Here is a 23,337-nt window from a genome sequence, read left to right on the forward strand (position 1 = left end):
GCGGTCTAATATATTTAAAAAAAAAAACATGAAACGAAAAACACTTATAAACTGCATCAACAAATGGACCATACTTCAAGGGGTAAATTCAGTAACTAAATATATCACCAATCTCATGGAGAGCTTCCTGTATAAAACTGAAGTCCTGTGATCTTCTGATTGGTAGATAATGTTTGTATTAAACATTTTTTTTATAGATAAATACTAGAGTTAAAAAAAAGAATGCTGAATGTACTATTTTTTTTTAATACAGGATTGAAAAGTAATGCGTGTCCGTAGAGGAATTTTAAAGTGCGAATCTACAGTGTGTGTGAACAAGGCCATGTAAATGCCCAGAAATACTGCATGACCCTAAGTTTTTATTGTTGCAAAAGATATGGCTACATTTGTACCTTCATGAATGATATATGAAAGATTCCAATTTCTAAATGTTAATTAGGTATAAATTTAACTCAAGACATAGATTAGTATAAAAGTCAATGGGAGATTGTTTACTTAATTCACTTTTAAAATACAAGTATGTATAGATCAATACAGTATAGGACTAACTCAAACCTTACCGGCAAATATGGAATTACAGTGACTGTATATCATATAATAGAATAGTAAATGAAACAGTATTCCTCGATCAAACAATTTATACATATTAGTACAATTACTTCCAACGAAGAGTATTTCATGAGACAACAACTGTCGTTTGTTTCAGACAAACATTTTATATCTATAAACAGTTTAATAAGGAAAACCCAATAGTTTAAAAACAACAAAGCTGCAGATGTCACAATTTATCTTACCATTAATGTATATCATTGTTAAATCAATCGCATTGAATAAATTTATTTACCTTAATGTTAGATGATGACACAAAACTAAATAAGAAGTTTTATGTCAAATTGAAATAAACACAATCTGCTTAATTCAAACAAATATATACTACAGATTCTTCGGTACTCAATGGTTCGATACGGCTACTGACGGGCTTTTAGTCCCAAGCGTATTGTCAGCTTAACAGTTACTACATCGGTATTCATTGGATCGATACGCCTGCTGACGGACTTTTAGTACCCAAGCTTGTCGTCAACTCAACAGTTAATACTCCGGTACTCACTAGGTCGATACAGTTGCTCAACTGAATATTTCAATATTTAAGAGGCTTGGGATACCTGATGAGGAAAATCCTTGGTAGTTAAACCTTAACCGCAACACAAAAAACACAAATTAAAAAAAATAATGTTTACATTTCTGCTAAAATATCGAATTGGACAAAATAGAATAGGAAACAAAGAGTATGTGTTAGTATATATAGGATTGGATATGTACTCGTCATATTTCATTCAAGTCCATCAGCAGCCGTATCGACACAGGCAGTACCGAAGTATTTAAAACTGTTTAGATGACGATTAGCTTGAAGACTAAAAGTCCGTCAACAGCCCTATCGACAGAGATGTAAACCCACAATCTTAGACATGGAATAAATTTCATTACTTAGATAATACACGGACACATCGTACAGATCAACCAATTCGTGACGGTTTTGATAAATGTACGGAGTGTCATTTTTAATTTGTTCTACTATAGCTAATAACTCTCTTGAAGCAGTTTCTGGATAAGGAGACACTCCTGTATATAAAATTAGTAAAGTGTGGACATTCACGAGCATAACGTATCGGTTGAGATATTTAAACACTATTCGATGATATAAGGCATTTAAAATGATTAACCCTGTGTACTTTTGATAAAATTTAAACATGATCGTATATTTTCAAATATCGTAGTAAGTGATACATTGGGTTTTAAGGGTTACATATCACAAAAGCAGATTAAACATTATGTAAAGATAGAACAACTGTTGAAAATGTTAAAAGAATAAAATAAGATGACAAAGAAATATATAAAAAATATAAAAAATGAAACACCAAAATAGTAAAGGCTTTCCCAATACAGAGGCATGCTCTATAATAACTTCATCTTGCATCAGATTGACATAACCAACCATCAATCACAAAGTTCGACTGACATTCAGTATGTACAAATAGCTTCAACGCTGGCATGCGCATTAGTGCAATTCCATTTTCCGGTCATATGACATTTACATTTATTAACGTTATCAGTATGTACAAATTCTTGATTTGTCTTTATGTATCTTCCAAAGTGAAAACAATATCCTGAAAAAAAAACATATCGGACTTTTAAAACTAATTATCAAAGTATTGTATAAACAGCTGATATTACCTGTGCAATAGCTTACCTCTCTTTCCCCTAACTAAGAAACTCTTTATATGCAGACATTTGTAGAGGTTTTGGTTTAATATGTTCTTGTTACATGCTGCGACGTACGACGAATTTTCATGGATTGTTCTATTAGTATTACATTAAATCTTTTTTTCATCTTTAGAATCCATACATTTTTTGTTCTGTTTTGAATTTAGTCTTTTTACATTCCTCGATGTTTGAAGTAAACGACGACTTTTCATGCTTAGCCTTGGACTCTTTCGTTTTCAATGCATGCGTTATCACCTCATTTTCTGACCATGGGATTCAAAATAGTTTGTTTTGATTGATTGTATTCGACTTTGTATTGATCCATTAGATTTTCATTGACTCATTTTTTCTTTTATTTTTAGAATTACATGTGTTTACGCTTAAAAAAAGTAAAAGTACACAAGATTAAACTTCTTTTCAAGCCAACTAAAGTATCTAATTAATTAGTTACAGTTTCGTTATTACAAATTTTCCAAACAAATAATAGTCTCCATCATGTAAAAAGTCAGTGCATTCACATTTAAAGGTACAAAGTAGTAATTAATTGTATTTTGGTACATTTCGTTTACCGCTAGGAGTACAAGTCGTCTAGAATAAACGCATTGGCCATTTCGGAACTATTTGAAAACAAACAAGGGTCCAATATCACATGACGGCGACTATACGTCAAAAATCAAATTCCTCACGATGTCACAATTCTTAATTTTACACGGCGCACGTACTTACATGTACCTAACAAATACGAAACATTCAAAGTTAATAAATGAAACAGTAGTATACCGCTGGTTATAAGGCATTGTAAAAAGATGAATGATCAATATTATAATATTTAGTTATATTTGGTTTAAAAAACGAAATAGACAAAACTATCTACCAATCAAAATCATGAAAACTGATGATTCGTATGAAGTTTCTATATTATATAATAAATCCAATTTTACAATAAGGTGACTATATATATTAAAATATATTCCTTACGCAATCGATAATACATTTTACACGGCGCACGTACCTGTATATACCAACCAAATATGAAACATTCAATCTTAATAAAGGACAACGATAATTTACTACTATTTAAATAGCAGCCGTAAAAGTAGACATGTTCAATAAATATTATTGTATTGGTTTCGAGAATCAAAATAGACAAAACTTTCGACCAATCGAAATGGCTGATTCGTATGAAGACTCCATTTAAATAATAAATCTAAAATAAAGTTTTGATGTACGTATACGTACCTTTACATTGATTACAGTCAAACTGTTTGGAGCATGGGTTTCTTTCACAAAGAACAAATTTGCATAGTTCAAAGTTCTTTTGAACGACACAAAATTCTGAGTAACCTGTTTTTTGAAACGGTTCTTGTTCGTACAGTTTATAACACCTTGAACTGTATCTTTGAATTGGTTCTGTGTATAAAAAAAGATGTGTCCATACAAATTGAAATTATATAGTCGAATAGGATTAAACCGTGTGTTATGATATCATTTAAATAGCAATATCGAAATGTACTCTTTGACAAAAAACTGGGTATATCAACACTCCAATTGTGAATTTTCCATTTCTAAGTAAAAACATTCCAGCAGCACCTGCATACGGGGTATATATCTCACAATTGATACGATATTCCCGTGCTTGCATTTCCTATAATGATTTTCTTGATACGAGGTTGCTGCTAACAAGGAAGCTATATAATTTATGGAATAACCGTTTCACAAATGATATCGGATATGTTCTTTACGTCGTAACTACAATCCCCTTCCCTTTCATGAATGTGACCTACCGAATTAGACTTTTTACCGTATTTGTTACCACATAAGCAACACGAAGGATGCCACATGTGGTGCAGGATCTGCTTACCCTTCCGGAGTACCTGGGATCACACCTAGATTTTGATGGGGTTCGTGTTGCTTACTCTTTAGTTTTCTATGGTGTGTTATGTGTACTTTTGTTGGTCTGTTTGTCTTTTTTTAATTTTTAGCCAAGGCGTTGGCAGTTTATTTTCGATTTATAATTTTGACTGTCCCTCTGGTATCTTTCGTCCCTCTTTTATCAATATTAAGTTGTTTTGTTTCTTATTGTTTGTATTTCTGATTCTATTTCTTATTTTCTATTCGTATGTGAAAGTAAAGATTATCAATCAACACGTTCATTTGGAAGATTTTAGATTAAAGCCACTATGTGCACAGGATTTATTTGTTTTACACAGTTCGATTTTGAAAGAAAGGCCGACATACATGTTGTTACGTTGCACTCTTACTAACACAATCATATATTACTATTCTTGTAAGTGTTATACAATACATCAAATAACATAATTAGAATTCTTGTCTAGATTTTTATCCAATATGTAGAAATTTACATGTGAAGTTACTTTTTGTTGAGTTGATGCATTCGTGTGACACACACAATACGTAATTGTATCTATCTGTTTTTCTGTACTGTCCTAAATTGATTTTGTTTATTCTTTGTCATTCTGTGGTTAATGTCGAAGTGTATCATTATATTATTTATTTGAGTCTTTTGTGTGTTCTTGACTTTATTTGTACTGTATTCTAGTCATGTAATGTTGTCATTTTAACGGTATATTTAACATTGCCGTAAAGCACGGAGGTTTGGCTAGCCATAAACCAAGTTCAACCGACTATTTTTTCTAAAAATATCTTGTACCAATTAAACTCATGAAAAATACCAGGATTAAAATTTTATATATACGCCAGACGCGCATTTCGTCTACAAAAGACTCATCAGTGACGCTCGAATAATTTTTTTTAAAAAGGCCAAATAAAGTACGAAGTTGAAGACCAAGTAAGGAATATAACAGGTGTTATCTTATATTTCGTGTCAAAGTATATTGTAGTGTCGTTTGTTTTTTGTTGCACTTCTGCTAATTTCCTCTTATAGTTGATGTGTTTCCCGCAGTTTTAGTATGCTACCCGGATCGTTTTTCTATCAAGCAATTTATAACTTTTGAACATCTGTATACTATTGTTGCTTTTATTTATTCATCATGTAGTGCCGGTTCAAATCAGTAAGATTTTGAATATTAAGATAAAAAGTGTTTGTATTGCTCGATTTTTTCATCATATTATTTTCTGTTTTACTGGCTTGTCTTACTGCGTAGACCTATTGCTGACCTTCGGCTGTTATCTGCTCCTGGGTCGGGTCTCTTTGACATATTTCAATCTCCATTCTCAATTTTGTAGTATTTGATTGTCACATAATCATTTTCTGTTTTCTCAGCTTAAGATGTTTAAATATCCCACTAGCATATTTCTTTTTACTCTGCATAAATACTAACCCTTTATTGTATTCATCGTTCCTATGATAATATTTCTCCCTTTGTTCATCAGTAATACTCACCCTTTATTGTATTCATCGTTCCTATGATAATATTTCTCCCTTTGTACATCAGTAATACTCACCCTTTATTGTATTCATCGTTACTATGATAATATTTCTCCCATTGTACATCAGTAATACTAATCCTTTATTGTATTCATTGTTCCGATGATAATAATTCTCCCTTTGTACATCAGTAATACTAACCGTTTATTGTATTCATCGTTCCTGTAATAATATTTCTCCCTTTGTACATCAGTAATACTAATCCTTTATTGCATTCATCGTTCCTATGATAATATTTCTTCCTTTGTACATCAGTAATACTAACCCTTTATTGTATTCATTGTTCCTATGATAATATTTCTCCCTTTGTACATCAGTAATACTAATCCTTTATTGTATTCATTGTTCCTATGATAGTATTTCTCCCTTTGTACATCAGTAATACTCACCTTTTATCGTATTTATCGTTCCTATGATAATATTTCTTCCTTTGTACATCAGTAATACTAACCCTTTATTGTATTCATCGTTCCTATGATATTATTTCTCCCTTTGTAAATCAGTAATACTAATCCTTTATTGAATTCATCGTTCCTATGATAATATTTCTTCCTTTGTACATCAGTAATTCTAAGCCTTTATTGCAGTCATTGTTCCTATGATAATATTTCTCCCTTTGTACATCAGTAATACCAATCCTTTATTGTATTCATTGTTCCTATGATAGTATTTCTCCCTTTGTACATCAGTAATACTCACCTTTTATCGTATTCATCGTTCCTATGATAATATTTCTTCCTTTGTACATCAGTAATACTAACCCTTTATTGTATTCATCGTTCCTATGATATTATTTCTCCCTTTGTAAATCAGTAATACTAATCCTTTATTGCATTCATCGTTCCTCTGATAATATTTCTTCCTTTGTACATCAGTAATTCTAAGCCTTTATTGCAGTCATTGTTCCTATGATAATATTTCTCCCTTTGTACATCAGTAATACCAATCCTTTATTGTATTCATCGTTCCTATGATAATATTTCTCCCTTTGTACATTAGTAATACTAACCCTTTATTGTATTAATCGTTCCTATGATAATATTTTTCCCTTTGTACATTAGTAATACTAACCCTTTATTGTATTTATCGTTCCTATGATAATATTTCTCCCTTTGTTCATCAGTAATACTCACCCTTTATTGTATTCATTGTTCCTATGATAATATTTCTATCTTTGTACATGAGTAATACTAACCCTTTATTGTATTCGTCGTTTCTACAATAATATTTCTCCCTTTGTACATCAGTAATACTCACCCTTTATTGTATTCATTGTTCCTATGATAATATTTCTCCCTTTGTATATCAGTAATTCTAAGCCTTTATTGTATTCATTGTTCCTATGATAATATTTCTCCCTTTGTAAATCAGTAATACTAATCTTTTATTGTATTCATCGTTCCTATGATAATATTTCTCTCATTGTACATCAGTAATACTAACCCTTTATTGTATTCATTGTTCCTATGATAGTATTTCTCCCTTTATACATCAGTAATACTACCCCTTCATTGTATTCATTGTTCCTATGATAATATTTCTCCCTTTGTTCATCAGTAATACTCACCCTTTATTGTATTCATTGTTCCTATGATAATATTTCTCCTTTTGTACATCAGTAATACTAACCGTTTATTGTATTCATTGTTCCTATGATAATATTTCTCCCTTTGTACATCAGTAATACTCACCCTTTATTGTATTCATTGTTCCTATGATAATATTTCTTCCTTTGTACATGAGTAATACTAATCCTTTATTGTATTCGTCTTTTCTACAATAATATTTCTCCCTTTGTACATAGTAATACTAACCCTTTATTGTATTCATCGTTCCTATGATATTATTTCTCCATTTGTACATCAGTAATACTAACCCTTTATTGTATTCATCGTTCCTATGATAATATTTCTCCCTTTGTACATCAGTAATACTCACCCTTTATTGTATTCATCGTTCCTATGATAATATTTCTCCCTTTGTACATCAGTAATACTCACCCTTCATTGTATTCATCGTTCCTATGATAATATTTCTCTCTTTGTACATCAGTAATACTAACCCGTCATTGTATTCATTGTTCCTATGATAATAATTTTCCTTTGTACATCAGTAATACTACCCCTTCATTGTATTCATTGTTCCTATGATAATAATTCTCCCTTTGTACATCAGTAATACTACCCCTTCATTGTATTCATTGTTCCTATGATAATAATTCTCCCTTTGTACATCAGTAATACTACCCCTTCATTGTATTCATTGTTCCTATGATAATATTTCTCTCTTTGTACATCAGTAATACTAACCCTTTATTGTATTCATTGTTCCTATGATAGTATTTCTCCCTTTGTACATCAGTAATACTACCCCTTCATTGTATTCATTGTTCCTATGATAATATTTCTCCCTTTGTTCATCAGTAATACTAACCCTTTATTGTATTCATCGTTCCTATGATAATATTTCTCCCTTTGTTCATCAGTAATACTCACCCTTTATTGTATTCATTGTTCCTATGATAATATTTCTCTCTTTGTACATCAGTAATACTAACCCTGTATTGTATTCATCGTTCCTATGATAATATTTCTTCCTTTGTACATCAGTAATACTAACCCTTTATTGCATTCATTGTTCCTATGATAATAATTCTCCCTTTGTACATCAGTAATACCAATCCTTTATTGTATTCATCGTTCCTATGATAACATTTCTCCCTTTGTACACCAGTAATACTCACCTTTTATTGTATTCATCGTTCCTATGATAGTATTTCTCCCTTTGTACATCAGTAATACTAACCCTTTATTGTATTCATTGTTCCTATGATAATATTTCTCCCTTTGTTCATCAGTAATACTCACCCTTTATTGTATTCATTGTTTCTATGATAATATTTCTCCCTTTGTACATCAGTAATACTAACCCTTTATTGTATTCATCGTTCCTATGATAATATTTCTCCCTTTGTTCATCAGTAATACTACCCCTTTATTGTATTCATCGTTTCTATGATAATATTTCTCCCTTTGTACATCAGTAATACTAACCCTTTATTGTATTCATTGTTCCTGTAATAATATTTGTCCCTTTGTACATCAGTAATACTAATCCTTTATTGCATTCATCGTTCCTATGATAATATTTCTCCCTTTGTACATCAGTAATACTAACCCTTTATTGTATTCATCGTTTCTATGATAATATTTCTCCCTTTGTACATCAGTAATACTAACCCTTAATTGTATTCATCGTTTCTATGATAATATTTCTCCCTTTGTTCATCAGTAATACTCACCCTTCATTGTATTCATCGTTCCTATGATAATATTTCTCCCTTTGTACATCATTAATACTAACCCTTTATTGTATTCATCGTTCCTATGATAATATTTCTCCCTTTGTACATCAGTAATACTAACCCTTTATTGTATCCATTGTATCTACAATAATAGTTCGTCCAGACAATTCAGCATAATCTTCATCATCACTTGTCCTTTCTAGACCTAACGATTCACCATAGGAATCCCCATACCAAACTAATAATTCTCTTCCGGGTTTTATACATTGGTTAGTTACATAATATATCTCATAGTTATATTGATACACGTCTAAATTCTCCTCGTCAATCGTGCGTGCGCAGTTTATATATCTTAACCAGCTAGATGTTTCTTTGCCTTTAGCGTCTATATTATGCTTTGTTTTTCCATTTCTATATACAACCTAAAGATGAAAAAGTGTATGCATTGCTTAATTAAGTTTCATTAAAACGAGTTTAATAAAAAAAATTAAAGTTTTATAGAGCACCAATTTTATAGTTTACTTGTTGATATTTACCCCACATTTACCAAGTTGTAGGTTAGTTTAATTGTTAGACAAGAAATTTCTTTGTGTTTTTAAACGTAAGGATATACAGACAGAAGAAGAAGTATACTTATCTACAAAATTATTTTCATTTACCTGTGTTTAATTTTGATATTCAATTTGGCGTAATTTTGTTCAAAGCTGATGTTTTTCTACAATTGTTTAGCATTTCGCAGCGGTATAATACTTTTCTAATAATCATCCATCCCTTATCTTTATTAACTTTGTATTTACATTGTATCCTATATCAAATTTATTCGTTCAGTGTATGTTCATTCGGTCACTACGTCTTTTGATTGAGTTAAGCCATTCCAATTGATATTTTATAGTGTGTCTTTCTATGTTGTGATGTGACACTATTGTTTCAGATAAGGGTGAAGGTTCAGTACCATTAAACGTTTAAACCCCCTGCAATTGTTTGCACCTGTCCTAAGTCAGGAATCTGATGTTCAGTAGTTGTCGTTTGTTGATGTGGTTCATAAGTGTTTCTTGTTTCTCGTTTTTTTTATATAGATTATACCATTGGTTTTCCCGTTTAAATGGTGTAACGCTAGTAACTTGTTGGGCCCTTTATAGCTTGTTGTTCGGTGTCGAAGACCGTACCTTGACCTATAATGGTTTACTTTTATGAATTGTGACTTGGATGGAGAGTTGTCTCATTGGCACTCATACCCCATCTTCCTATATCTAATTCATAAATAAATTAGGATATTTTAAAATTGGTAAAACGCAAAGCTTGCCCAGCATATCTAATATTTAAATTTAACTGTCGAGACATAAGGAATATCTTCTGTCTCACGATGAGGAGAGTCTTTATTTGATTTTTGGGTAATTTTTGTTTCATTTGGAAAAGAAGGAAATAGCATATTTTTGATAATCACCGTAAATATATAACTCAATTCATCACCATCAGATTCCTTCGATAAGGTCCCATCGTAAGGTCCTAATCTGGTCCCATTAGGTATGGTCGTTTCTGCATATACCCCAAGGCCTGCATTAGGTATTGTCGATTGTCTCACAGAAAATCCTGGAGGAATTGTTGCTAACGCATGATCTTCGTTGTCTAATATCGTCTAAATATTAGATAAGGTAAAAGCAGAATAGATTAAAAACAAAGAACAAACTTCAAAAGAAAACAAACTTGCTTACCTTATTCATGTTATTATAAAATTAGTATCTATGATGAGCTTTAAAAAAAAAAATACCCGTTTCGCATTTTTTAGTTTAAAATTTATGATAGTACTAGTTCTTTTAAGAACAATATGATAGAGCAGTTTAAGTATTTTATTTCACCCTTATATTAACATGACTCTGCATGGTCAATGAATTATTATCCTCAAAGATGACTGGGGAATACAAATATGAAAACGTTGGTCCTTTTTTTGTCCGACTGTAAAACCCTGGCAAAAGTGGGGAGTCAATTAAGCTGTGCGGGATGTATAAGTACGTAGCAACGTCCGGTCCGACCGTGCAAGGGCTGTATAGCCAGTCAAGGTCGTTAACAATTTCCATTTGTTGTCAGAATGGGGACGTTAAACCAGTTGCCTAGTCTAGAGAGAAAGCCACATTCTCTGCACGTTACCTTGCAACAACACTTTGGGGGTCCGTACTTGGCCTAAATCTCTATTACTATCAAATATAACCTCATTAATCACCTGATTCTACATACCGGGCAGCATCTATTACCAGATCTACTACCTATTGTATTATTGTTAATGTGTTCTTATCCTTAACATTCATGAAATATTTGGCACTGGACATTAAGCAAACATTCATCAATTAATCTCAAGAAGATTATTTTTAACTAACATGACTAATGGGATTATCCTCTTGAAATAAAGATTATGCATTTAATAATTGGATGAATTATTTATTCCATAATTTGTATCATTTGATATGTTTGGAACATTAAAGGAACCTATGCTCTTTAATCAGTAGTTATATGGTAAAAAGTAAAATCACAAAAATACTGAACTCCGAAGAAAATTCAATCGGAAAATCCCTAATCAAATGGCAAAATTAAATGACAAAACACATCAAACGAATGGACAACAACTGTCATATTCCTGATTTGGTACAGGCATTTTCAAATGTAGAAAATGGTGGATTGAACCTAGTTTTATAGCGCTTAACCTCTCACATGTATGACAGTCGCTTCAAATTCCGTAACAGTTATATTTACAACGATGCGTGAACAAAACAGACATAATAAATCAAATAGTCAAAATATGGGTACAGCAGTCATCACTGTGTTACAATCTCAAAACAAACAACCATTTACAAAAAAGCACAAAAGCATCTATCAAATTAAAAAACACATTCATTGCTTCGTGTGTCTGACGTCAGAAAATGTAAACGTCGCATAGGAAGAAATTTTGTCCTTCTATGTTTATACAATTTTTTTTTTTATAATTTCACATTAGGAAGGGTGGTATACAGGTTTAAAAAAATCAAAAGTTATGTTAGAATTAATTTCAGAAATAGAATGAGATTTAAAATTGTCCAGAAGTTCTTTAGAATTTTTAAGAATCCACATGTCATATGGTTAATACCACTACGCGAGTAAAATAATATTGTCGTTTGTCGTTCAAAGTATTTTCAATTTTTTAATAGAGCAATGACATAATGACGGGATATCTTAAAGTACAGAGTCACGTTATAAGAACCAAAGAAACACAAAAGGTCGCATATACAAAACACACCAGCAAAAATGAAAGATAATACAAACACATTGACGGGATGTATAAATACCGAGCCACGTCAAATGGATATCACAGAAAACAAATCAAACAGTAAATGTAATATTAATAATAGAACAAAGACAAATGAAAGAACAATATAACACGTTGTTAAGATGATACACAACGTCAGTACGCAGAATCTATACATCAAGACCATCATGTATTATTTGTGAAGTTGATACGGAATATTTATCAACAAGGTCTTTGTACCTTCCGATGAACTTTTTTTTTTATAAAGGACGAGACGTTCTTTGACATACCCCTGGTTCATCAAATTTCTGCTCAGACACTGGTGACGTTTTACAAAGTCTGAGTAGGAGCTGCAAGCTCTTGAATATCGAATAAGTTGGGAAATGTATATCCCATATGCAGATGAAGTTGGTATATTGCATCTAAGGTGGGGGAAAATCGTCTCGTTTGTCATAAATTCTGGTACTGAGATGACTGTGTATGTCAAATTCGAGATATAAGTCGGAAAATGATGCGGAGGAAGCCGTGTCTGTTGTTTCTTTAAATTCTAATTCTGGGGGATATATTAATGGAACCCAATCAGAAATGTTCGGATTGTTAATGAAAAGAACATCATCAATATATCTGAAAGTAAAATTAAATAATCTGGCTTCTTTGATCTTCTTGTGTTTGACTGTGTCTGGAGAAACTCTATAACGACCTGACCATTAAGTTTAACCTACGATTGGGCTCAAACAAGAAAGGCTATCAGGTGCTGATACTTTATTCCTAAACCAATTTAACAAATGGAATAAAGCTGAAAATACAAAATAAATACAATTTTACAATGTGTTGAATAAATGTTATTATGTATGAATGTCAAATGTAGATAATGGCACAGTCCATAGAACGCAAAATAAGTCTGTAGTTATAAAGGTGAAGTTTCCAGTATATCACGGATAAAGAGTTCAAATGTGTGAAAACCGATTTGAAGGCATCGAATACAAAGTTATAAATGTAACTCACTCTGTGGTTAGCCACGAATTGTGTCCTAGATGACATTTGTACTTCTACAGTTCTGGAATGACCTTGGAATATTCAGTTCGAGATACGTGTAAGAAAGAGAAAGGTAACGATGATACGATGTTTAAAGTTCTAACAAGGTCTTATAGTGTTAAAGATGAATATTCCTCCTAAACTGGAACACATTAACATATTAAGAATATAATCAAACGAACTATATAAATTGAGGAACGGCGTAACAGAATACTCCCCGTCTGATATCTATCTGATATTACTATTCCATAACTAAATCGCATATGAATATATGATAAATAAATAAATCCAAACATAAATTGAATATATTTACAGAAGTTATGCCCACTATTGGTCGTGTGAGAACTTTTCACTATGAAGTTCATTCCACGGAAAACTGGATTCGGCACAGTTTCTTGTCCTAAAAAGAAGGATGTCTCCAATGAGATCGCTGAGATCGTTAAAATGTTCCATAGTTGCTTTTGCAATAGTAGGAACTGTTTCGCCAACGTTGTTGACGACGGTCGAAGATGGTCCTCCGGTAAGTATAACGAGAGTTAGTACTTGGTCCTCGTCCGAGTTGGCGAAATGTCACATCTTTGTGAGTATCAGACAAAATTAAGCGTTTCGTCCTAACGTCCCATCCTGCGGATCTAGTCGCTCTATCTGTGAAGTGGCGATCTCGATGTTGGATTTTGTCGTACTAATGTCCAACAAAGGGTGTTACCTTATGATGATGTCTAAATAGGATCACTGGTTCCTTCTCACTAAAATTCGAACTAGACTTGACGATACTGTTCCTACTCGGAGTAGGTCTTGTTTCGTAGGGATATTGTTTGCAAATGAAACTTTTTTTTTTCCCGTGAACTTCATGGAATTTTCTATAGAAGTCACAAATTTTGCTTTTGGTGACATGAGTGCTGTCCCTTTAGAGAAATTCGTGAGTTTACCAGATTCGGCACTAGATCCAGTACACTCAAGGAATTGTATGGAATGCATTTTTGCAACCTTGACATTCGAACTAAAGTTTTGGTCGTTATCTTGACCAACGATTGGATTTTCGTCCTTGAAGGCTATTTCCGGTCTTGAGACAAGACGTTGTTCTGGTTCCGTGATTGAAATGTGAGCTATCTTCGTGTTGACTTCAAACGGAACGAAACGGTTCTGTTGACTCCCCGCCATAGGCTTGTGTTGGCTCCCCGCCATAGGCTTGTGTTGGCTCCCCGCCATAGGCTTGTGTTGGCTCCCCACCGTAGGCTTGTCTGAGCGAGCTAGACTGAGAATTTGCAGGTTGCTGTGGTCTAGTGATGTGAAGTGCGGTTGTATGTCGTTGACTTCCACACTCATTACAACTAATACTTGCATTGCAGTCCCGACTTCTGTGTGTGGTTGACTCACAACACTTGTAGCACACAATGTTTTGTCTTAACAGTTCCTTGCGTTCCTCGATTGATTTGGCTCGGAACTATCGTCATTCGTTCAAGGTATGCTTTGTCTTGTGTGGGATACACAGATCTTGTTGTTGACTGCACTACATGTCTTCAAGTTGCTGTTCAACAGCCATCTTATGGACGTTGACTTTAATGTACGTCTGGGGTGTGAACCTTGGCGTAGCTTCTTTTGTATTTGGTGTGACCTTTAACCAAAAGTTGAACCCAGGACCGTTCTTTATTTTGCTAATTTCCCTGATGAAGGCAGAAAATTCTGTGAAAGGTGGAAAGGCAACTTCATATTTAGACTTGTATCTTGAAGCCCTTGTTATCCACTTTTCATGAAGTCCGTATGGCAATTTTTCGGCAATAGGATTTATCCCGTACGAAGAGTCAAAATATGCTAGCAAACATCCCAGCTTGTGATTTTCCTTGTGATATTCTATTTCTGAAAAACATCAGACGAGTCATAAAGACGTGCGCTATCTTTGTTCGTCAAGGTAGGAAAATTGACAAGTTTACTTGTGAGAGAGGCTTCCAACATTTCTGGAGCACCATATCGCTCATCCAGTCTCTGCCATAACCTCTGTAGGCCTCTTGTTGGTTTGTTTGCGTTTGATGCCCTTATACTCATGGCATGTTTGGCAGACTCTGGTCCAAGCCATTGAATAAGTAGGTCTATCTGTTCCGAATCTGACACTTGTAATTCGTCTATGACATTTTTAAAGCTGGCTTTTTATGTATGAAAGGATTCTGCCCGGTCGTTAAAGCTTGTTAGCCGGGAGAACAGCAGGTCCTTGCGTAGGAGAAATCTGGTTATCTCCGACGTAGGGTTGATTTGGTGTGCAGAAGGGGTCTCTTCTATTACGCCCTGTTTTCGGTGTGAGACAGGGATCTCTTCTATAACGCCTTGTTTTTTTTTTTGTGTGAGACAAGGATCTCTTCTATAACGCCCTGTTTTCCTATGCCAGTTACTGTTCCCAGATCTCGGAATACATTAACTTCTTGTGACTCAGCATGTGTAGGCAAGATAGCAGGTTTCTGTGACGGATAGCTCAATGCCACGGATGGTACGAACTCAGGTGCCTTATAACTAAGCTTAACAGGAGTGTGTTTTTTCTTAAGAGGGCATGTCACTTCCTGTACGACAGAAGCTATATATATAGGTACAGGATGTTTGTTGACGAATCTTGCACACGCTGGGACGGGTCTTCCGTTTCGTCAGGGAGATCGGTAATCGCTTGGCTGCCGTCGTATTCCAGGATACGAGTCTCGGCTTCTGCGGCTGCAGCTTCTCTCTTTGCTTCAAGAAGGTTTAACTTGGCTTTCAACTCGGCTTTACCCCGGTTTACACGTGCGGCCTGTTGTTTAATTTGTGCTTTTCTGCGTATTGTCTCTTGTTCTGCCCCATGGTCCATTTTAACCTTTGAACACGCGGCTTCTTGTTCCATTTCGGCTTTTTGCGTGCTGCTTCCGGTTCCATTTCAGTTTGTCTGAACAGGGCTTGTTCCTCTAACATTGCCTCCTGTTGTAGGATAAGCTATTTTAGACTTGGCAGCCTCTGCCTTGGCACGCTTTCTCCGTGCTAGGCTTGACATGTTCGACACGTTAGAGCTAACGCTGTTTGAGGTTTTCTTACCCTTTGAGGTCTTTGTTTTAGTGGATTTAGCCTTTGTCATGGTGAGGCGATGTTCGTGTAATGTTTCTATTGCCAGGTCCACTTTGGACAGTCGAATATCCAACGTGAGATTACATGCGTCTATGTCCTTTTGACTGTCCAATGTTCTGGTCCTTTTCAGAAAGTCCAGGTATTCATCTGTAAGTCTACGATTATTCGTACAGGCTTTTACAAGTTTTTCCTGGTCTGTTAAGAGTTGCTGAAGTTCGTTAGGAGGCGTGGTGATTTCCAATAACTGAGATGCTATATCAGACCAAAGGTTCTCTAGGTCCTGACTGAACTTGTCACGTTTTTCCTTCAAAGCTCCTTTACCTTTTTCCGTGAGGTCACGTACTCGTCTCGTCTCGGGATTTACATCTAAATGTGTGGTATTAGACGGGTTCTCTATTAGTTCTTCAGGGACATCTCCCTCTGGGGGCTGAACCTCTTCTTGCTGTTCCGCGTGACTGGGATCAATGATGGCTCAACGTTGTTAGTTTGCTGCCAAAACTCAAACTGTGTTGCGTAGTGTCGATGTAACAGCTACGAACGATGATACTCTGTTGTATTTTCTGATCAGGAGATGTGTGGACAAGTTGTTGTCAATTACATTATGTCAAGGGATGACGCTTTCTTGCAGGGCTCAACAGGCAAGTTGTAGCTGTAGAACTGACGTGGAGTTGCGTTATCTGTGAGACACAACAGGCAAGTTGTAGACTTTTTATTGTAGTGGCCTGACCATTATGTTTAACCTACGATTGGGCTCAAGCAAGAAAGACTATCAGGTGCTGATACTTTATTCCTAAACCAATCTAACAAATGGTAAAAAGCTGAAAATACAAAATAAATACAATTTTACAATGTGTTGAATTAATGTTATTATGTATGAATGTCGAATGTAGACAATTGCACAGTCCATAGAACGCGAAATAAGTCTGTAGTTATAAAGGTAAAGTTTCCAGTATATCACGGATAAAGAGTTCAAATGTGTGAAAAACGATTTGAAGGCATCGGATACAAAGTTATAAATGTAACTCACTCTGTGGTTAGCTACAAATTGTTTCCTAGATGACGTTTGTACTTCTCCAGTTCTGGAATGACCTTGCAATTTTCAGTTCGAGATACGTGTAAGAAAGGGAAAGGTAACGATGATACGGTGTTTAAAGTTCTTACAAGTTCTTATAAGGTTAAAGAAGAATATTCCTCCTAAACTGGAACACATAAACATATAAATAATTTAATCAAACGAACTGTACAAATTGAGGAACGGCGTAACAGAATATACTCCGATTCATATGAAAATGACAAGAGGTCGGCAAGGAGAGGCGCACAGTGCGTTCCATCGGAATGCCGACAACTGGTTGTAATTTTCTAATACATTTTACGTTTAAGGGTAAACCTATAAAAAAGAAGATGTGGTATGGTTGCCAATGCGACAACTGTCCACAAGAGACCAAAATGACACAGACATTAACAACTATAGGTCACCGTACGGCCGTCAACAATGAGCAAAGCCCATTCGGCTTAGTCAGCTATAAAAGGCTCCGATAAGACAATTACAAACAATTCAAACGAGAAAGCTAACGGCCTTATTTATATAAAAAAATGAACTGAACTAGTATGGTCTTTAATCAGTAATTACATTGTAAAAAGTAAAATCACAAAAATACTGAACTCCGAGTAAAATTCAAAAGCTCAAACACATCAAACGAATGGATAACAATTATCATATTCCTGACTAGGTACAGACATTTTCTTATGTAGCAAATGCTGGATTGAACCTGGTTTCATAGCTAGCTAAACCTCTAACTTGTATGACAGTCGAATCAAATTCTCATAATCTGAAACATTTAAGGGTTAACCTAATATGGTCTTTAATCAGCAGTTTCATTGTAATTATCTGAAACATTTAAGGGTTAACCTAATATGGTCTTTAATCAGCAGTTTCATTGTAATTATCTGAAACATTTAAGGGTTAACCTAGTATGATCTTTAATCAGTAGTAACATTGTAATTATCTGAAACATTTCAGGGTTAACCTTCACAGCTACTTTTCCTTTATTTCTGTACTTAAAATCTGTAGTACTGATAATTTAATTTTAATATTTAGTAATATTTCTTTACTTTAAAGTTATTGTACTATTTACGTACATGTATTTTACAGTACTTGATTTGTATTTTAAATTTTGGTACAGAAATAATACCAACAGCGATCCCAATATTCCATGTTTGAAAATCATAATTTGAAGAGATTTGAAATAGACATACTTTCAAAATGCTGAAATGTAACGTTGTAACCCAAAAAAATGTAGTGCTTCAATTTTCAAGTACAAATCAAGTACTGTAAAATACAGGTACCTAAATATTTCAATAATAATAAAGTAACAAAATAGTACTGAATATTAAAAGATTTCCAGTACTACAGATTTTTGGTACAGAAATAGTACCTATGCAAAAGTAGCTGTGTAGTATGGTCTTTAATCAGTAGTTACATTGTAATTATCTGAAACATTTAAGGGTTAACCTAGTATGATCTTTAATCAGTAGTTATATAAATAATTGTAATTATCTGATACATTTAAGGGTTAACCTACTATGATCTTTAATCAGTAGTTACATTGTAATTATCTGACACATTTTAAGGGTTAACCTAGAAGGATCTTTAATCAGTACTAACATTGTAATTATCTGACACATTTAAGGGTTAACCCAGTATGGTCTTTAATCAGTTGTTACATTGTAATTATCAGAAACATGTAAGGGTTAAACCAGTATGGTCTTTAATCAATAATTGCATTGTAATTATCGGAAACATTGAAGGGTTAACATAGTATGTCTTTAATCAACAGTTACATTGTAATTATCTGAAAAATTTAAGGGTTAACCTAGTATGGTCTTTATAATTATATTGTAATTATCTGAAACATTTAAGGGTTAACCTAGTATGGTCTTTAATCAGTAATTACATTGTAATTATCTGAAACATTTTAGGGTTAACCTAGTATGATATTTAATCAGTAGTTACATTGTAAAACATGTAAAAAGTAAAATCACAAAAATACTGAACTCCGAGTAAAATTCAAAAGCTCAAACACATGAAACGAATGGATAACAACTGTCATATTTCTGACTTGGTACAGACATTTTCTTATGTGGCAAGTGGTGGATTGAACCTGGTTTTATAGCTAGCTAAACTACTCACTTGTATTACAGTCGCATCAAATTCTCATTATAAAAGGGTTAACCTAGTATAGTCTTTAATCAGCAGTTTCATTGTAATTATCTGAAACATTTAAGGGTTAACCTAGTATGGTCTTTAATCAGTAATTACACTGTAATTATCTGAAACATTTAAGGGTTAACCTAGTGTGATCTTTAGTCAGTAACTACATTGTAATTATCTGGAAGTTTCAAGCTGGTACAGATCATTACATATATGTTTATTGAACCAGAATTTGTTAAGAAGCTGAACAAAATATAATTGTTATCAACCGTGAAATATTGTTTAACCTGATAATATTTAGATTGAAATTTGCACTGGAATAGTGTAAGATCGTTTCAATGTATTTACATTATAAAATTATGACATGCGACAGTACCAAAACTTGGTTTGGATCTTTGTAGAATTGAAGATACAAAGAGGATCTGACAAAATTAATTATATATTTGATTGAAATTTTAGAATAAATATATTTGTTAAATTTATTTTCATCAGAAAATATTAACCCTCATTGGGATATTTGCCTTTTACAAATGTAAGCTCTGGTTTGCAATTGCAAGACGTTGCATTTGGTATACATGTGTACAGTGCACAGTATACCCTTTTTGCTATTGCGCATTGCGTTCTTCACAAAATAATTATGTTGATATTGAAGATGGTTAAGTAAAGAGCGCTGTGACCAGAACAGTCAAAGCTGCCATGATGTGTTTAAATCCCGATGATGAGGGAAGGACAACAAATTACTACAGGAATATGCAGATCTTACATCGTTCGTATAAATTTCATCCGAAGTATATGTAATTTGTGGTGTTAGCCCTGTGTTACTTTGGATGATCCGAATGTCAATGTCTGTTCTAGAGTATTAGGGAACGACCATTTAACTTCAAGTGGGGTTATGTTGTTTTTTTTCCTAAACAAATATTGTGGTCAAGCAGATGACAAAAAAAAAATTATTCTGAATCCAGATTTTCCCCATACTTTATAGTGTTGAATTTAAAAAAAAAATAATAATTTGATTGATAGCGTCGAAAAACTAAAAAGACATAACCCCCCCCCCCCCCCTTTTTTTTTCAAGTGGTACTCTGCACTACTTATTACCTTGACATTTTTTATAACATAAAGTCCATGTTCAACTGGTAAATCAGGATCAAAACATTTATAGCATTCTGAAATAATCAAAACAACATAAGGTGGTTTTTTGACAAGTTAAATGTCAATCAATAAACTATTAGCATATAATAGGAATATATAATTTAACCATTTGTCAAACACTCTCTAAGAAAAATATTTTTATACATTTTCCAGTTTCAGAAATTCTACCAAGAATACGAATAAAAGAAGAAGAGGGTCAAACGTCAATACTACTGCAACCAAACAACAACAAAAAACGCAAAGGTCTGTACAAAATCACATGTCTTTAATCGCGTCCAGTATAGAAAAGAGTGAATAAATTTAACAGACATCATCATTGGTTTGCTCTTTGAAATATATCACGTCTTGTCGTGTTGTGGTCTTTGATAGTTGACTATACCGTATGGGTATTCCTCATACATGAAGGCCATATTGTGAAGTAAAGCTGTTAAAATCTTCGTTCTTTGGTTTCTGGTTGATAGTTCTCTCATTAGGATTCATATATATATCGTTTCTTACTTTTATATAATACATTAAGACTTGACCAAAGACAAATTCTGACGAGATTTCTTACTTGGGACATGCACATGACTATATTGAATATATTACCTTAGTTGTATTTGGCAAAACTTTTATGAATTTTTGGTCCTCAATGCTCTTCGGCTTCGTAATTTATATGACCTTTTTAATATTTTTTTATTCGAGCGTCACTGGTGAGCCTTTTGTAGACGAGACGAGCGTCTGGCGTAAATATAAAATTTCAATCCTGGTATCAATGATGAGTTTATTTGAAGGGTTATACTATTTTTGTATATCAAACCCTCTCTCCCTTTCAAATGATGTTCAGTTGAAGTATAAAACAATAAATAATTAAAACTTAAAACTTAATACAGAAAATGCAAGGTTATCTTATAAAACGATGCTAGAAGTTTACAGTATCAGAGCACCAATTTGATACACAATTAATATCATGAATATAGGATTTATCTATTTTTCAAAATACTTAGCTATTTTTCTTTAGACTTTTCATTATTCAGGATTTCTGGTTAGATGTTAGTTATTATGCATCGTAAAATAGTCTTTAATTAGAAAATACATATATCTTCACCACCACACCCAAAAGACCACATAAGACTAAGTGGTTTAGCGGCAACATGCTCGTCTTCTAGGAAAGTGTGTTTAAAGCGTTCGAACCCAGTTGTTCATCTCGCGCTTAAAATAAACCCTTTGTTACATCATTGGTTAAAAGATTAAGATTTAACCTTGCTATAAATTTTAACCAATGAACAGTGTTGTCTATAAAACAATTACCTGTTTACAACTAGACTGGAAATGTCCCTAAATGGTTGATAAAATTGAGAATGGAATTTGGGAATGTCTCAAAGAGACAACAACCCGACCAAACAGCAGAAACAACTTATTCTTCGTTTTCCTCGGCCATTAGTAATCGAAAACTGATTTTTAATTTCTACAGACCTTCTTCTTTACATCGAGGTTTACGTTCATAGCGTCTACCTAACAGACATTTTCAAATTAACATTTTTGTAACCCGTCATCTTATATGCCAATAAATAAACTGATGCAGTAGATTTACACATGTTTAGTAAGATTATGTATTTATCTATAATAAAACACAATTCTACGATCAACACTTCTTTTAAAACAAAAGGTGCACTCTGCCACGCCCGCGTTGTTGTTGTACTATTTAATGAACTTAGAAGCTGAAAAGCGTATTACATTTAATAAAAAATCATATTTATTGCCCAAACAATTGTTTATGATTGGAGAAAAGTGTTGAAAATTCTTTATTTTGATCAAAATGAACATTCACAGAACATTTAACCATAGGTTACACAACCGAGGGTTAATATTATGTTGAACAGCAGAATTTTAACACTTGGTTACATATCCTTCAATTAAAAGATTTAACCCTGGGTTATACTTAACAAAAGGTTACATTAAACCGAGAGATGAACAACCGGGTCCAGGTGGTAATGTAAAAAAAAAAAAATTAAATGATAGTGTTTATAAATCAATTCAGTAGTACTAACTCAAACCTTACCAGTAACGATAGAATAACAGTGACAATATATCATATAATGGAATAGTAAAGGGAACAGTATTACTCACTCAAACCTTACCGGTGAAGATGGAATTGCAGTGACAGTATATCATATAATAGAATAGTACACGGAACATTATTCCTGGATTAAAACAGTTATAGTACCAATCACTTTCAACGACGAATATTTAATGAGACAACAATTACCGTTTGTTTCAGACAAACAGTTGTATATGCAAAAAGCAATAGTTTAAGAAGAAAAATGACGCAGATGTCACAATTTATGTACTAAAAATGTATATCATTGTTCAGTCAACCGTATTGAATACATTTGTATACCTTAATGTTAGATGAACAACTAAATTGGAAATTTTATGAATTTTACAAACATAACAAGCTGTTTAATTTACACAAACATCTAATAATTAATGTTTGTGAACAAAAAAGTAAAATCACAAAAATACTGAACTCCGAGGAAAATTCACTTACTGTCCAATGGGATACACTAGGTATTTGGTTTGGAATTTAAAAAAAACAGTAGGAAAAAATCTTGACAGCAACGGTGAAAAATTGT

The 23,337-nt window shown here is 33.3% G+C and overlaps 1 protein-coding gene across 1 annotated transcript; it reads right to left on the bottom strand.

The window, feature by feature from the left end:
- Positions 1-339: 339 nt before the first annotated feature.
- LOC139501827 (histone-lysine N-methyltransferase PRDM9-like) lies at positions 340-22,976 on the bottom strand. The gene is made up of 6 exons (XM_071291050.1): positions 22,843-22,976; positions 20,669-20,736; positions 10,420-10,611; positions 9,097-9,397; positions 3,502-3,672; positions 340-2,165 (listed from the first exon to the last, which is right to left on the bottom strand). Exons 1-6 carry the CDS (start codon positions 22,898-22,900, stop codon positions 2,020-2,022), a joined length of 936 nt encoding a protein of 311 aa, XP_071147151.1. The 5' UTR covers positions 22,901-22,976; the 3' UTR covers positions 340-2,019.
- Positions 22,977-23,337: the final 361 nt, after the last annotated feature.

The sequence above is a fragment of the Mytilus edulis genome, chromosome 13 (genome assembly GCF_963676685.1).
Source record: "Mytilus edulis chromosome 13, xbMytEdul2.2, whole genome shotgun sequence".
Classification (NCBI taxonomy): domain Eukaryota; kingdom Metazoa; phylum Mollusca; class Bivalvia; order Mytilida; family Mytilidae; genus Mytilus; species Mytilus edulis.

Bases quoted from the DNA above. Each gene is read 5' to 3' on its own strand.
- LOC139501827 (XM_071291050.1), bottom strand. From the start codon at position 22,900: ATGTTCCGTGTACTATTCTATTATATGATATACTGTCACTGCAATTCC. The intron at 9,398-10,419 runs GTGATTATCAAA...TTTCATCTTTAG, and splicing joins AATTGAGTTATATATTTACG to GTTGTATATAGAAATGGAAA. The intron at 2,166-3,501 runs GTACGTATACGT...TTTTTTTTTCAG, and splicing joins TGACTGTAATCAATGTAAAG to GATATTGTTTTCACTTTGGA.